The 14,994-nt window shown below is 39.0% G+C and overlaps 2 protein-coding genes across 2 annotated transcripts in view; one reads left to right on the top strand and one right to left on the bottom strand.

The window, feature by feature from the left end:
• The window catches only part of LOC109043253 (beta-galactosidase), a 41,169-nt gene that overhangs the window by 11,352 nt on the left and 14,823 nt on the right, over positions 1-14,994 (top strand). The gene's annotated exons all lie outside the window — the stretch shown is intronic.
• LOC109043252 (uncharacterized) lies at positions 2,940-14,140 on the bottom strand. Its single transcript, XM_072303076.1, has 3 exons — positions 13,358-14,140; positions 12,039-12,142; positions 2,940-7,931 (listed from the first exon to the last, which is right to left on the bottom strand). Exon 3 carries the CDS (start codon positions 7,922-7,924, stop codon positions 3,431-3,433), a length of 4,494 nt encoding a protein of 1,497 aa, XP_072159177.1. The 5' UTR covers positions 7,925-7,931; positions 12,039-12,142; positions 13,358-14,140; the 3' UTR covers positions 2,940-3,430.

Raw genomic sequence — 14,994 nt, 5'->3', positions numbered from 1 at the left:
TAAATTAGGAGCACCTTTTCCCCCTCCCTCTATTTCCTTCTATTACCCGAGGGGAGGGGGGCATGCCACCATGCATATTGCATGAACTGTCCCAAGATGACATAACCAAGCACTTCAATTTAAAAAACGGGGCAACTTATCGAGTTGATCTTGTTTTCATGCGGAGGGAGTTTAAAATTAAAAAAAAATAAAATAAAAAAAATAGAAATAAAAAACAAAGACAAAAATCGACTTATTCGGACAAAAATGGTACAAATTATTGTGATGTCAAAAAATTACTATCTATTAATTGTTCAAATAAGATCTTGCCTAGATATCTTGAATAATATCTTGACTTCTATTGTCGACTTTTTACGTCTTCTGTCGAATAAGACCGAGATCAACTCGATCATTTGCGTAGTTTCTATAATTAAAGCGTTAATCTTCGTTTCGGGACACTCTGTGCGCATAAAAGGAAACGCAAGACGATGAAATACAAGCTAACATTGAGGCACTAGATGAAGGAGAAGTCAATTTAATCTGCAATTTTCATGTTTTTATTGCCTTAGAAGTTACATAAACCATATTTTTTGGAAGGTACTTGACAAATTATATCACATCCTTTACAAACAATGCTCAGGATTCAACAAATTTCTTAATGATACTATACAAATTGACTAACCTATTCAAACTTAACGTGTTGACTGAACCTAACTATACGGCAGAAAACGGCTCTACAGGGAAAGCACACGTCGAGTGAGCGGCGATTCTTGAACGTTGGCAGCACTGTTCTTCCTCCATTGAAATGTGTGAGAAACAATCGATTAAAAAATGCAAAAAACGTAAAACAATGTTAATTTCTTTGTAATTCAATGAAATCTTTCCAGGTTTAAAATATCAGTAAAAATGTTATTATTTCTAATTTCCAAGATTAGTATTTTATTTTATCTTAAATCATTTACTGATTGAAGTTACTGACTTTCCTAGTTGTTTTTATAATGTTTCATCCAGTGATTTGTGTTTTTGTAATTCAATGAAATCTTTCCAGGTTTAAAATATCAGTAAAAATGTTATTATTTCTAATTTCCAAGATTAGTATTTTATTTCATCTTAAATTATTTACTGATTGAAGTTACTGACTTTCCTAGTTGTTTTTATAATGTTTCATTCAGTGATTTGTGTTTTTGTAATTCAATGAAATCTTTCCAGGTTTAAAATATCAGTAAAAATGTTATTATTTCTAATTTCCAAGATTAGTATTTTATTTTATCTTAAATTATTTACTGATTGAAGTTACTGACTTTCCTAGTTGTTTTTATAATGTTTAATCCAGTGATTTTAATTTTATTTTTTTATTTTATGTCTTATTTTTTCAAGAGTTTTTCTTGTGTTTATTGTTAACTCCTATCTTTATAGATTTTTATTATTTATGTTATTGCCTCGCCCAAAATCGATATATTAAATGGATTTAAGTGGAGGAAAACTAACAGTGTTGCCAACTCGCAAAATTGCCACTGCGTCGAGCGTGGATCGAGAAAAACACGCATCTCGATCGCTAAGTTTCAATTGGACTGCATTTTGCAATTTGGAACTATAAATTCTGGCTCATCTGAAAAAACACTCATGTGCATAGGGAAATTAATGGCACATACGTTGTTTTTAAACCGGGTCAGATCTTACAGTTCCAAATTGCAAAATGCAGTCCAATTTCTGTACAACTTATTTACACAGAGATAATTAATACAAGATTCCGCATTAAATTTTTGGAGCCTAACTGTATGTTTCCACGTTGCGTGCACTTAAAAACCTGCTCCACATAATATAATATATGAACTAAATTAGGGACTACGTGAGTGCTATTGGAGTTTCCGTGCAAATAGACGGTTTCATAGATGAGCCTGAGATTGTAGTCCCTTATCGTAAAATGTAGTCCATACCACATAATGTATAAAATTTAATTAGTTTCATTATTGGAAAAGGCACAAATTCAGAGATCATAAGAAATTAAGATTCAACGCTACAATTACATATTATTATAAACAGGTACATTGACACTTTATCAGGTTGAGCAGCCTTTTATTATTATCATTTAAAAAAAAAAACGACTGAGATACTGCCCATGGGCACGATAATTTGGAAATCAAGATACAAAAATGCTAGGTACGCAGATTGTGCAGTACAGGTTGGATGTTTAACATTTCTGATGTGTAAGTTTTTGAAGAAAGGCAGACATCCATTTGTTATTACATTGGTGGAAAGTACGTTCTTAAACTCCCGACTGGTCGTGGGCAATTTCGTGCCAAAATGGCGATCGTTGGAATTCCACCGGTGGTGGTTCCACCGATCAGAAAAAGAAAACCCCTTTTTACTTGTGGTAGAAAGTAAAAAGGGGTTTTCTTTCTCTGTATTCCACCGATCGCCATTTTGGTACGAAATTGCCCGCGATCAGTCGGGAGTCTAAGAACGCATTCCACCGATGTAAACAAATGGATTTCGTCCTCTCTTCAAACATTCACCTCATTGATACTGTAATAGTGTACATATATTCTCAATGTACCAGCATTAACTCCTTTTTTGCCACAATGGAGATGTTGCAAGTGTGAGGGATTTGCGATTTGACCATTGATTCTTATGCAAAAGTTTGCGAGAAACACTATGGTGCCACTGGTTTTCTCTGAAATCATCTCCCAAGCTCAAATAAAGCTCTCAAAACGAGGCCAAAATGGAGGGGATATCCCGCCCTACCCTGAGAGTCCACCTCTACATCAAAACAAACTCTCCATGCAAAGATAGGGAGCAAATACATTGACAGCGCTGCCACTTTATTTGGGGACTCCAAAACTGAAAACACGGCATCACTGCTAATGTATTTGCTCCCTATCTTTGCATGGAGAGTTTGTTTTGATGTAGAGGTGGACTCTCAGGGTAGGGTGGAATATCCCCTCCATTTTGGCCCCGACTTGAGAGCTTTCTTTGAGCTTGGGAGTTGATTTCAGAGAAAACCAGTGGCACCAGCGTGTTTCTCGCGAACTTTTACATAAGAATCAATGGTCAAATCGCAAATTCCTCACACATGCAACATCTCCATTAAAGTACGAGGAAAAATTACACGAAAAAAACCTGAATATTACATAGGCGACAGTGACGAATGTGACGATGCAGAATCATCAGACTCAGCAGCGGCGGGGGGGGGGGGGGCGAAATTCCCACGTTTTCTCGTTTGTTTGTTTTATTTTTGGCCTGAGATTAGGCTGAAGTAGGGTTAGATTGTCAAACGGTGGACTGGTGGATTGAAAGTACCGGAGATTTCTCCGGTGCTCCGAGCGGTAGATTGGTGGTACCAAATCCATCGGCGGCGGTGGCTCCTTCCGTCGTGACGTCAGCACCAACCGGTGAGTTAAATAACGCAGTTTGGTGATCGGTGGCACCGCCGGTCAATAAAAGATAACCCCTAAAGGGGTTTCACCGGTGTGCCTTCGCAAGAGAACCGTTCCTCACGAGGGCTAGGGTGCGTTGAGAGTTGTTTCGTACGGGCAGAAGAGGGTGAGGAGCAACCGGTAGGAAAAGGTTTTTTGTCAAAGTTATGACTTGCAATATGTCTTGAGCGAAATTTTGGACGCGAGAATGTGGCTGGACAGTACCAGCATTTTAGTAGATTTCCATCCTTCTGCGTACGCATGTGACTAGCCGATTGTGTTCCCTCGAACGACGACTCCCGGATTTCACTGTGACTAGTCGATTGTGCTCCTTCGAACGACGACTCCCGGACTTCATTTTGACTAGCCAATAGCCGAATTTCACTGTGACTAGCTAATTGCCGAATTTCACTGTGGCTAGCCGATTGCCGAATTTCACTGTGACTAGCCGATTGCCGAATTTCACAGTGACTAGCCGATTGCCGAATTTCACTGTGACTAGCCGATTGCCGAATTTCACTGTGACTAGTCGATTGTGCTACTTCGAACGATGACTCCTGGATTTCACTGTGACAAGTCGATTGTGCTCCTTCGAACGACGACTCCCGGATTTCATTTTGACCAGCTGATTGCCGAATTTCATGGTAACTAGCCGATTGCCGAATTTCACTGTGACTAGCCGATTGCCGAATTTCACTGTGACCAGCCGATTGTGCTCCTTCGAGCGACGACTCCCGGATTTCATTTTGACTAGCCGATTGCCGAATTCCACTGTGACTAGCCGATTGCCGAATTTCACTGTGACTAGTCGATTGTGCTCCTCCGAACGACGACTCCCGGGTTTTACTGCACGCAAATTGTTCCTCCTTTTGGTGGGTCATTACATGTCTTTCAAGATCACTATTGCTTGCGAAAGCGGCTGGGCAGTGGCTACCTTTGTGTGCTCTTTCACCGAGATGGGTGCGCATGTGGTCCACCAAATAACTTGGGTAGCAGTATGTCATCGGACACAAATCGCAAGCGTACACCCCTCTTTTTTCGAATTTCGTTTCGTTTGCCGTTTGCCATTGTGTCTGAAGAGGAGCTTCGAGACCGCTCTTCCGACTGGACGAGTTTCGACAATCACTGCTATTAAAATATTTTTCATCGTGCGAACGCGTGTGACTCGTGGAGTGTGCTTCTTCGCGTAAGGACTTCAGCGTCTCACTGCCACGTCTCAGCTTTTTTTCTGTGTGCGTCGTCATAATATGTCTTTCAAGATGACCATTGTATGCGAAAGAGGCCGAGCAGTAGCTGCACTCAAACTTTTGTTCGCTGTGATGAGCGAGCGTGTGCTTTACCAAACGAACTGAATAGTGGAATGACATCTTACACCATTTGCAAATAAATGACTGTCTGTTTTCTCTATGTGACCGCTCATGACTGATAAACCTGGCATTATTGAAGAAGGAGGCTGGACAATAACTGCACGCAAAAGATTTTTCTCTAGTATGCTTATGTATGTGAATATCAAAGTCACATCTGCGTTTGAAGTCGGCTCCACAAAACTTGCAATTAAGACATTGATCATTGTTGAGCGTGCGTACAGGATTCACTGAACTTACTTCCGTGGATACTGAGTTCTCCGATTCACTGCCAGAAGCCTGCTCCTCTTCTGTGTGCGGTTTAAAACCAGTATGCCACCTACTCATGTGAGCGTTCAGATAACGTTCAGATCCGAAGACGTCTCCACAAAGATTGCATGTAAAAGATATTTCATTAGTATGCACACCCACATGACGTTCCAAATTAAATTTAGATGCGAAATTGGCTTTACAAACATTGCATTTAAATGGTTTATCACTCTTGGGAGCACTTACGCGATCCACTGAATTTACTGCCGTGGATACTGAGTTCTGCGAATCACTGCCAAAATCCTGCTTCTCTCCTGTGTGTGTCATCATATGTCTTCCAAGAAGACCATTGTCTTCAAAGGCGGCTCCGCAATGGTTGCACTTGAAAGGTTTTCCACCGCAATGAGTGAGCATGTGCTTTTTCAAATGAGCTGGACGGCAGAATGACATCTTACACTCTTTGCAAATAAATATCCGTTTATTCTCTCTATGTGTGCGTAGATGTTCTTTCCAACAGTGCTTCCAATTAAAGGAGGCTGGACAATATCTGCAAGTAAAAAGTGGTTTACCAGGATGCCTCTTACACATGTGGGACCTTAAATTAGCTTCATTTTCGAATGCGGCTGCACAAAGATTGCATTTAACAGATTTTAAACGAGTGCGCGAACGCACACGACGTTTCAAATTAAATTTTTTTCCAAAATTGGCTTCACAAAGATTGCCTTTAAATGGTTCATCACTATTGAGCATACTTGCGTGATCCAGTGAATTTGCTTCCGTGACTACTGAGTTCTGCGACTCGCTGACAAAAACCTGCTTCTCTACTGTGTGTGTCATCATATGTCTTCCAAGAAGACCATTGTTTGCAAAGGAGGCTGCGCAGTGGTTGCACTTGTAAGGTTTTCCACCGCGATGAGTAAGCATGTGCTTTTCCAAATGAGCTGGACGGCAGAATGACATCTTACACTCTTTGCAAATAAATATCCGCTTATTCTCTCTATGTGTGCGTAGATGTTTTTTCCAACAGTGCTTCAAATTGAAAGAGGCTGGACAATATCTGCAAGTAAAAAGTTGTTTACCAGGATGCCTCTCGCGCATGTGAGACCTTAAATTAGCTTCATTTTCGAATGCGGCTGCACAAAGATTGCAATTTAAAGGTTTATAACTGTTAAGCGTACGCATAGGATTCGCCAAATTCGCCGCAGATATGGACTTCTGCGACTCCCTGCCACAAACCTGCCTCTCTCCTGTGTGCGTTGTCATATGTCTTTCAAGATGACCACTGTGTTCAAAAGTGGCCGAGCAGTAGCTGCACTTGAACTTTTGTTCACTGTGATGAGTGACCGTGTGCTTTATCAATTGAGCTGAAAGGCAGAATGTCATCTTACACCTTTTGCAAACAAATATCCGTTTATTTTCTCTATGCGTCCGCTCATGATGTTCCCGGGTGATCTTCTCAAAGAAAGAGGCTGGACAATAACTGCAAGTAAAAGGTTTATAACCATCATAATTACAGAATGTCATGTTACACCTTGTGCAAACAAATGTCCGTCTATTTTGTGGTTTCTTACCAATATGCTTGCTGAGCATGTGAGACCTTAAATTAGCTTCATTTTCGAATGCGGCTGCACAAAAATTGCAATTAAAAAGTTCATCACTGATGAGCGTACGCATAGGATTTGTCAAATCTACTTCCGCAGATATAGACACCTGCGACTCCTTGCCACAAACCTGACTCTCTTCTGTGTGCGTCGTCCTAATATGTCCTAAAAGATGGTCATTGTCTGCAAAGGTGGCTGAGCAACGGCCGCACTTGAAAGGTTTTTCACCGTGATGAGTGAACATGTGCTTCATCAAATGACCTGCCTGGCAGTATGACACCTTGCACCTTTTGCAAACAAATATCCGTCTATTTTCTCTATGCGTCCGCTCATGATATTGCCAATTGACCTTTACACTGAAAGAGGCCGGACAATAACTGCAAGTAAAAGATTTTTTACCAGTATGCCTCCTACGCATGTGAACTTTTAAATGAACTCCACTTCCGAAAGTGGCCTCACAAAGATTGCAATTAAAGGCAGAGGAAGGACAATATTTTCCGGTGTTATTTTCCAAATTCCTGCTGGGTGGGAGGGTTCGTCGTCTGTCAAACAATGTATTATACTTCCTCAGAGCTGGGTCCCAAATATTAATCGAAAACGTTTCAACATTGCCAAACTGGTTGCGCACCCGGCCGTGTATGGCTCTCCGACTTTCTGGCGAGAAGGAATCGAAACGGTTGATTCTGTTACCGACTCTGTCCACGAAGTCCCATACGCCGTATTCAGATTCCACGACGAAACTATTTCTCTTAAATCCAGACGGCAGTTTACAAAGTACCACGACGCAGCTTTTTGACACGGTGTGCCCAATCTCTTCCACTTCATCTGGGACTTCTTCCTTGCTCACGTGACGAAATCCACCTGAATTATGTACGGTTCCTTCTGGTAAGATCGCCTCTTGACAGATTCGCTCAGCCTCGACCGACTCGTTTCCAATTCTATCGCTCGAGTTCGAAAGATTAAATAAATTGTCTTCGTCGTTCACCTCCTCTTTTATTTGACTAATTAGAGCGATAGGAACATTTGTTTGGATCTGACCTTGTGAGCAGCTGTTTCCTGGTAAATGAAGACCATCTTCGTGCCCCTGGAGACTTGACGAGGAATCTGCCGGGTGACTGCTTAATTCCTCATTGAACTGATCTAATAGGCAAGGCTCTTGCTTCAGGAAGACTGCATGACCAGCCTCTGGATCAGCGCGCGGTGGACTCGTTTCCCGATACACGTCGGAGACTTCATCTTCTGGGAACGTTGGTCGACACGTGTAGGACGGTGAGCAAATGTAAGTTTGCAGACGTAGAGTCCCAGTATCCTCCATTTCCCGGCTGGAACAAAAGAAAATTCGAACGACTGTGAACGTAGTAATATGTACAGGGTGTCCCAGGATTAAGTACGAATAATAAAGAAGTCGCTTCTCTGGGTCAAAAAAAGACGTTTTTTGGAATAACTTTTTTCTACCTTAACTCTTAACTACCGGAAAAGGAGCGAGCAACTTTTCGAACTCCGAAGTAGGTATGTGGTATCACGCGAAATTGGAAAAAAAACATGGATTTCCGTCTCATTTAAATTACTGACGCGTAAGCATATCATGCTCTCATCGATATAAAAATCGAGTATTTTCCGCGATGTCGAGGTGAAAATCACATCATTTCTCCTTTTTTTTAAATGACAAAATCTATGAAAAATATTGCATTCTCCGCGATACCGAGATGAAGAGCGCGTCATTTCTCAGGTTTTAATACATTCCCTTGAAATAACGCGTGCTTCTCGCGATATTAAGATAAAAAAAAGTAACCCTTTTACTCTCTTTTAATAGTCGGAAATGGAGCGAGCAACTATTCGAACTCTAAAGTAGGAATGAGATGTCACGCGAAATTGAAGGAAAATCATAGGTTCCGCCCATCTCAAATTACTGACGCGTAAGCATATCATGCTCACATCCATATAAAAATCACCTTTTGCCGCGACGCTGAGGTGAAAATTGTGTAATCATTTATGTCCTCGATCAACCGCCGGGATCTTTGCGTGCATGCGGCGATATTGAATGATATAACTCATAATTTTTCAACATTCTGGGGTACCGTCAGGAAAATCGCGTATTTGGCGCGATTCTGCAGTGATCATCACGTAATCATACGACTTTCTCACAAAAACGCTGGAAAAATAATGCATTCCCCGCGATACCGAGATGAGGAGCGCGTAGTTTCTCAGGTTTTAATAAATTCCCTTAAAATAATGAAGACTTCTCGTGATATTAAGAAAAAAAACACGCCATTGCTCACTTTAAAAGAGTCTGAAATAGAGCGCACAACTATTCGAAATCCGGAGTAGGTATGTGGTATCACGTGAAATTGAAGGAAAATCATAGGTTTCCGTACATCTCGAACTACTGACGCGTATGAATATTACGCTTGTGAGGTTAATAGTGCGTAATTTTTCATAATTCTTCTCAAACGATAAAAAAAAAAGTGAGAGAAAATAAAGCATTCTCCGCGACGAGCGCGCGATTGCTCACGTTTTAATAACTTCTCTTGAAATAACGCGTGCTCTTCGCGATAATTCACTTTTGAACAGCCGGAAATGCAGCGAGCAACTATTCGAACTCCGGTGTAGGTATGTGGTATCACGCGAAATTTAAGGAAAATTATAGGTTTCCGTACATCTCAAACTACTGACGCGTATGAATGTTATGCTCATGAGGTGAATAATGCGTAATTTTTCATCATAATTTAAAAACAAAAAATAATACAAATAAAAAAAATTAAACAGAAAAGCGAGAAAATAAAGCATTCTCCGCGATGAGCGCGTAATTGCTCAGTTTTTGATTAATTCCCTTGAAATAACGCGTGCATCTCGCGAAATCTCACTTATTAACAGCCGGAAATGGAGCGAGCAACTATTTGAACTCCGATGTAGGTATGTGGTATGACGCGAAATTGAAGGAAAATCATAGGTTTCCGCCTATCTCAAATTACAGACGCATGGGAATATCATGCTCTTACCGATATGAAAGTCGCGTATTGTCCGCGTGATGCTGAGATGAAAATTGTGTGAAAATGTACGTCCTTAATCAACTGCCGAAAAATTTGAGTCCATGCCTGGATATTGAATGCGATAACGCGTAATTTTTCAGCAAGTTTTTTGCTGTAAAAATCGCGTGTTTGCCGCGATCCTGCTATCGCTGTAAAAATCATGAATTCTCCGCGATGAGTGCGTACTTCCTCAGGTATCAATAAATCCGCTGAAAAATCGTGTGCTTCTCACGATTTTAAGATAGAGAGACCCATTTACTCACTTTTTAATGGCCGGAAAAGGAGCGAGCAACTATTCGAACTCCGGTGTAGGTATGTGGTATCACGCGAAATTGAAGGAAAATCATGGATTTCCGTCCAATTCAAATTACTGACGCATAAGCATATCATGTTCGCATCGATATAAAAATCGAGCATTTTCCGCGATGTCAAGGTGAAAATCACATCATTTCTCTTTTTTTTAAATGACAAAATCTATGAAAAATAATGCATTCTCCGCGATACCGAGATGAAGATTGCGTCATTTCTCAGGTTTTAATACATTCCTTTGAAATAATGCGTGCTTCTCGCGATATTAAGATAAAAAAAAGTAGAGTACCTGTATAGCGAGAGTATGGACAGATCGCTTCATGGAGGGCTTAGGGCCCAAAAGTGCAGCCACCCTTCTAACCAACTTCTAACGCACAAAATTTCACTGCCAGTCTGCAGATTCCAATTCTAACCATGATGGCCAAGAATGTACAGAAATGAGCGTTCTTCCGCAAAATTGAGTAAATTTATGCAAAAACTGAGTCAAACACGTGCTTAATAAACGACGGTTCGTAACAATAGTATTAGTAAATCGTTCTGGATAATTGAAATTCATAGGTTGGCTGCATTTCTGGGCCCTAACTTTATTCGCAGAAGCATCGGTGAAGGCCTGATGGATTTTCGGAGTTTCACATCTGTCCATACTCTCGCTATACAGGTACTCTAAAAAAAAGTAACCCTTTTACTCTCTTTTTAATAGTCGGAAATGGAGCGAGCAACTATTCGAACTCTGCGAGTAGGAATGTGGTATCACTCGAAATTGAAGGAAAATCATAGGTTTCCGTACATCTCAATCTCAAATTAATGACGCAAATGAATATCATGCTCTCATCGATCTAAAAATCGCGTATTGATGCTGTGGCGAAAATTGTGTTTTCCCATAGACGCTATTAGTGGCGACGTCATCATAAGGATTCTCCATTATATCGAATTGGATCCAAACAATAACATTGGCATAACCTCTTTCAATGCTACCAGTGCGAAAAAATCAATATATATCGCTTTTCTGTGACGTTGCACTAATAGCGTCTATAAAGTCTCAGAAGTGATTCTGTCATTTTGCGGTGAAGGAAACCTATTATGTGGTTTAGCATAATCAAATTTTTAACCAAGAATTTCTCCGTGCGTCGAGCAATTTCCATTTGTCAGTATATGCCTACTTTTCTGCGCTTTATTAACTTCTCTGCGATGAATTGCATTTGGATTATATTTTTTAAAAAAAACCTTGGGTTTGAAGTAAAATTATTTGGATATTGATTTCAACGCTGCAATTAGATTTTCCTAGTATTATTGGTTCACGAGAAAATTAACAAAATACTCTACCAGATGACCCTCGCAGAGTTTCAAGAAACAGCGCTTGTTCTGGATGATGAAATTAATACTTAGAGTTGCTTGATAAAATGCTCACCGTGTAATCATCCATCTTAAGAGTTGAAACAATTTTGTACGTGTCAAAGTTGCTGCAAAAAAGGGGTATTGAGTACTTTACAAGAGGAAACTGTGGTATTACGTAAAATTACTTAAGAAGTTTTGTCCATAGACAGATTTTCAGTTATTTAACAGCAAGCTTTTGGGCTCCGAGCGCAACTTCGATTCGGCGAAAATCGCGATTTGCAATGAATACAACCAATAATAGTTGCGAATGTGGTTACATTGAAGTGTCGGCAAGAGTTTTCTGAAGCATTGAGGAAAATTTTTTACCCACGTGAATCTATGTTAAAAGTTTAGCATTTAGACAAATGTCGGACTTTTAACCGCACGCGTTCATACCTTACAGGACCTATCTAATCAATCAAAAACACGATTACAGCTCAAGGAGTTGATAATCAAATTTTTGAACCTCAGGAAATCAAAATTATTCATCAGGCTTTCTCATGAGCTTTAGACACATTTTACAAAATGTGTCAGACGCATTTTTTCTTAGTAAGCGAGAGACGTTGAGAAAATCAACATTTTCTGAGAGTGAAACTTTAGAGCTTACAAATTTTCTTAGATGCTTCTAAGAAACCTATAATGTAGCTCCCAATCCAGTGTACCTATCCTCTGCTCCTGCATTTAATTTGCGAGGAATTAAAGAATTAAAAAACTCACCAGTAGGTACAGGCGATAAGGAGGAGCGGTAATTCTTTTGCTAAAACAGGAATTCTTCAGCCACAACCATCCTTAGGAAAAGATTGGTTCCATCAGCATTTACACTGCGCAGAAAAAGACAAAAATTTCAATACATTTTAAAAGACAAAAATGGTTACTTTTATTGGAACTTGAAAGATTTTCCCGTTGATATAAGATTAATTCTCATTAAATTGAAAGTAATATAAGTGATTTGGCAGGAAAAGCTACATCACGCCCATTTAATCACAACTGGAGAACGAAAATAAGTTTTTGGTGTATTTCATTAACTGTTTACGGATTTCATAAACAGTTAATGAACAAAAATTTGATTACAGCCTCAAAAGTCAATTGAGTAATCTGCGGGAGCAAATTTCTTCAGATAGAATTTTGATTCTTATGTGTAGAAAATGGCAATGAAAGTAAAGATGTTAGGAATTTTCTCATTTTCGTTCAGCTTTTCCTACTTAAATCCTAAAATTTTCGTTTGAGGTTATGTTCTATTGCTTTGAACCAAACGGTATATCGAATCACTATCAAATACAATTTCCTCAGAGGGATTAGTAGTGGTAAATAGACACATTAAGTGTGATGTTACATCTCAATATACATAATTTCAATGTCTCGAAAGTTGAAACATGCCCCAACAAATGAACAAAGAGGAATCTGCGGGATATAGGCAGGAGGGTGGGAGGATTTGCTGGATGACTATGTATGATGGTACGAGCTACTTATGTAATCGATTTTTGTGAATGTGATTTCAAATGTTTTTGTAAATGACTAGCTTTTATAATTTTAAAATCCCATGGATTGATTGTTTGGTTTCAGGCTAGTCATTGCATTCTATTGTCGATTGTTCATTTTGGAGGTTATGTTTGCTTGTTGGGGCGAGTTTCAACTTTTGAGTTATCAAGACAACAGTGTTGTTCCATGGCGTCACCACTAAATGTGTCTATCGTTAGGAATTTTCTCATTTTCACCTTTTCCTACTTAAATCCTGAAATTTTTACTTAAGGTTATGTTCTATTGTTTTGAACCAAACAATACATCGCACCACTATCGAAGTGATCTATTTGGGGGACTAGTACTAGCATTAAATGGTGAGAAAAAAAAACTAATGTACACTGGATGAATCAAGCAGAACAGGATCTCCAGGTTAATGCTTTTTCGCCTAAGAAATATACGTTGATAGATTTAGCGTCTTGCTATGCAGCGCAACTAGTCACTGAGAGACGCTGGTCTTGCACTTACCAAGAATGCAAGATGGATAGGATTTAGTGAAAGAGATGGAATTAACTTACTACTGTTTTAGAATATCAGCCTGGAATACAATCATCACAAAAAATTAAAATTCAATTGAGAAAACACTGCCAATTGAATGTCATGCTAGAAGCTTCACTGAATCACTGATAAGGGGTCGGCGAACGCAAATTCGGTGGGGAAATTCTGAGACAAGAACCTCTACTTTGGGGCTGAAAATTCTTGTTGGTCATTTCACGAGATAAATGCGTAATATGGAGAATTAACTGAGCAGTAACTGAGAATAATCGCACAAGTAATATAATGAGCGTTATCAAGTAAACATAACCTCAAAATATGTCCCCTTTGGAGGCGGTATTCTGGGATTCCCGCTTTAAATTCGAAAACAAGGCGCCAAATTTGAAATGACGCTCTTTTTTCACAGGAGCGCAAAACAGAGACGTCACAAATAAAACTGACAATGATCACTACTTTCCTGATCTCCCTATCATATGTAATTGTATTATTGATTTTTCTAGGTTCATATCATTGTACTACTGTATGAATAAATGTTTTGTTTGAATTTACGACCCTCTTCTTTGGCATAGAATCATCACTCATGCACTAACACCAACTCAAGGCCCATATCTGCATTCTAAATTACTCGATTCCTTCTCAAGTTGCATTCGTGACAATAATGTATGAAATCTTGTGTTTTTATCTCATCCATTCACACAATTTCAACTGTGATAATTCGTTTAAAACACTAACTTTCCATAAAAATAGGTGAAATGTGAGATTTTTCATCACGCATTTTACAAATAAAACGGTCACGACTGAAATTGGACACTTTTTGTAGAATTGCTCATTTTTCAATTACATAGTCAAAGCTTAAATCAGACTTATAGTCAGTTCTTTCTCTAAAAAAAAAGAAAAAAAAAAAAAAAAAAAAAAAAAAAAAAAAAAAAAAAAAAAAACATGAGAAAATTGGGCTGATTTAAGTGGATGCTGTCAAATTATTTTTTTCTTTTTAAAATGAGAAGAATATAAAAATTTATAAGAAGTGCAAAAAATAGTCCAATAGCCCAGGGGGCTCCTTATTACTTCTTTCCGAAATTCGAGTTCAACACGCCCTTCCCCCCACCCCTCTGCCGGCAAGTTCTCAGCATTGGTTCTCATAAGACACATTACTCGATTTAATTTATAAGTGCATTATACTAATTTGTCTGGTATACAATGAAGACGAAAAAAGAAGGCTTATCGAATATCGAAACTTCACGGATTTATGATGATAAACTGATTGATTCATTAATTATTCATCTATTCATTTGTTGTGGGCATATTTGAAAGTTCGATTGGGGAACAGTGGTCCATTTTTCAGAAGAATTAAAAAATTCAGAAAATTAAAAAAACTGGAATTTTAGAAACTTTCAAGCCTAAAGTATGCAACCAAACTTAAAATTTTGAAAAAAGTGGTTTTAACACTGATTAACAGCTAACTGGAAAAAGGTGGCCCACTGTGTTCGTACACTTCCAGTCTCTGTTCAATTGGATACATGATTCGGCGATGAAATGGTATAGTGAGGACATTTTCCGAAATTTCTTTTTAATTCCATACATTCGAAGTACTCAGGCCTATCCATATTTGATGGGAAATCTTTTTTACAAACGAAAGATAAAAGATAATACATTCTGGAAA

Source organism: Bemisia tabaci, chromosome 8 (assembly GCF_918797505.1).
Source record: "Bemisia tabaci chromosome 8, PGI_BMITA_v3".
In the NCBI taxonomy this organism is placed as follows: domain Eukaryota; kingdom Metazoa; phylum Arthropoda; class Insecta; order Hemiptera; family Aleyrodidae; genus Bemisia; species Bemisia tabaci.
The sequence above is the reverse complement of the archived record's forward strand: the minus strand, read 5'-3'. Positions and strand labels throughout refer to the sequence as shown.

Excerpts from the sequence above, each read along its gene's own strand:
- LOC109043252 (XM_072303076.1), bottom strand. The coding sequence starts at position 7,924 with ATGGAGGATACTGGGACTCTACGTCTGCAAACTTACATTTGCTCACCG.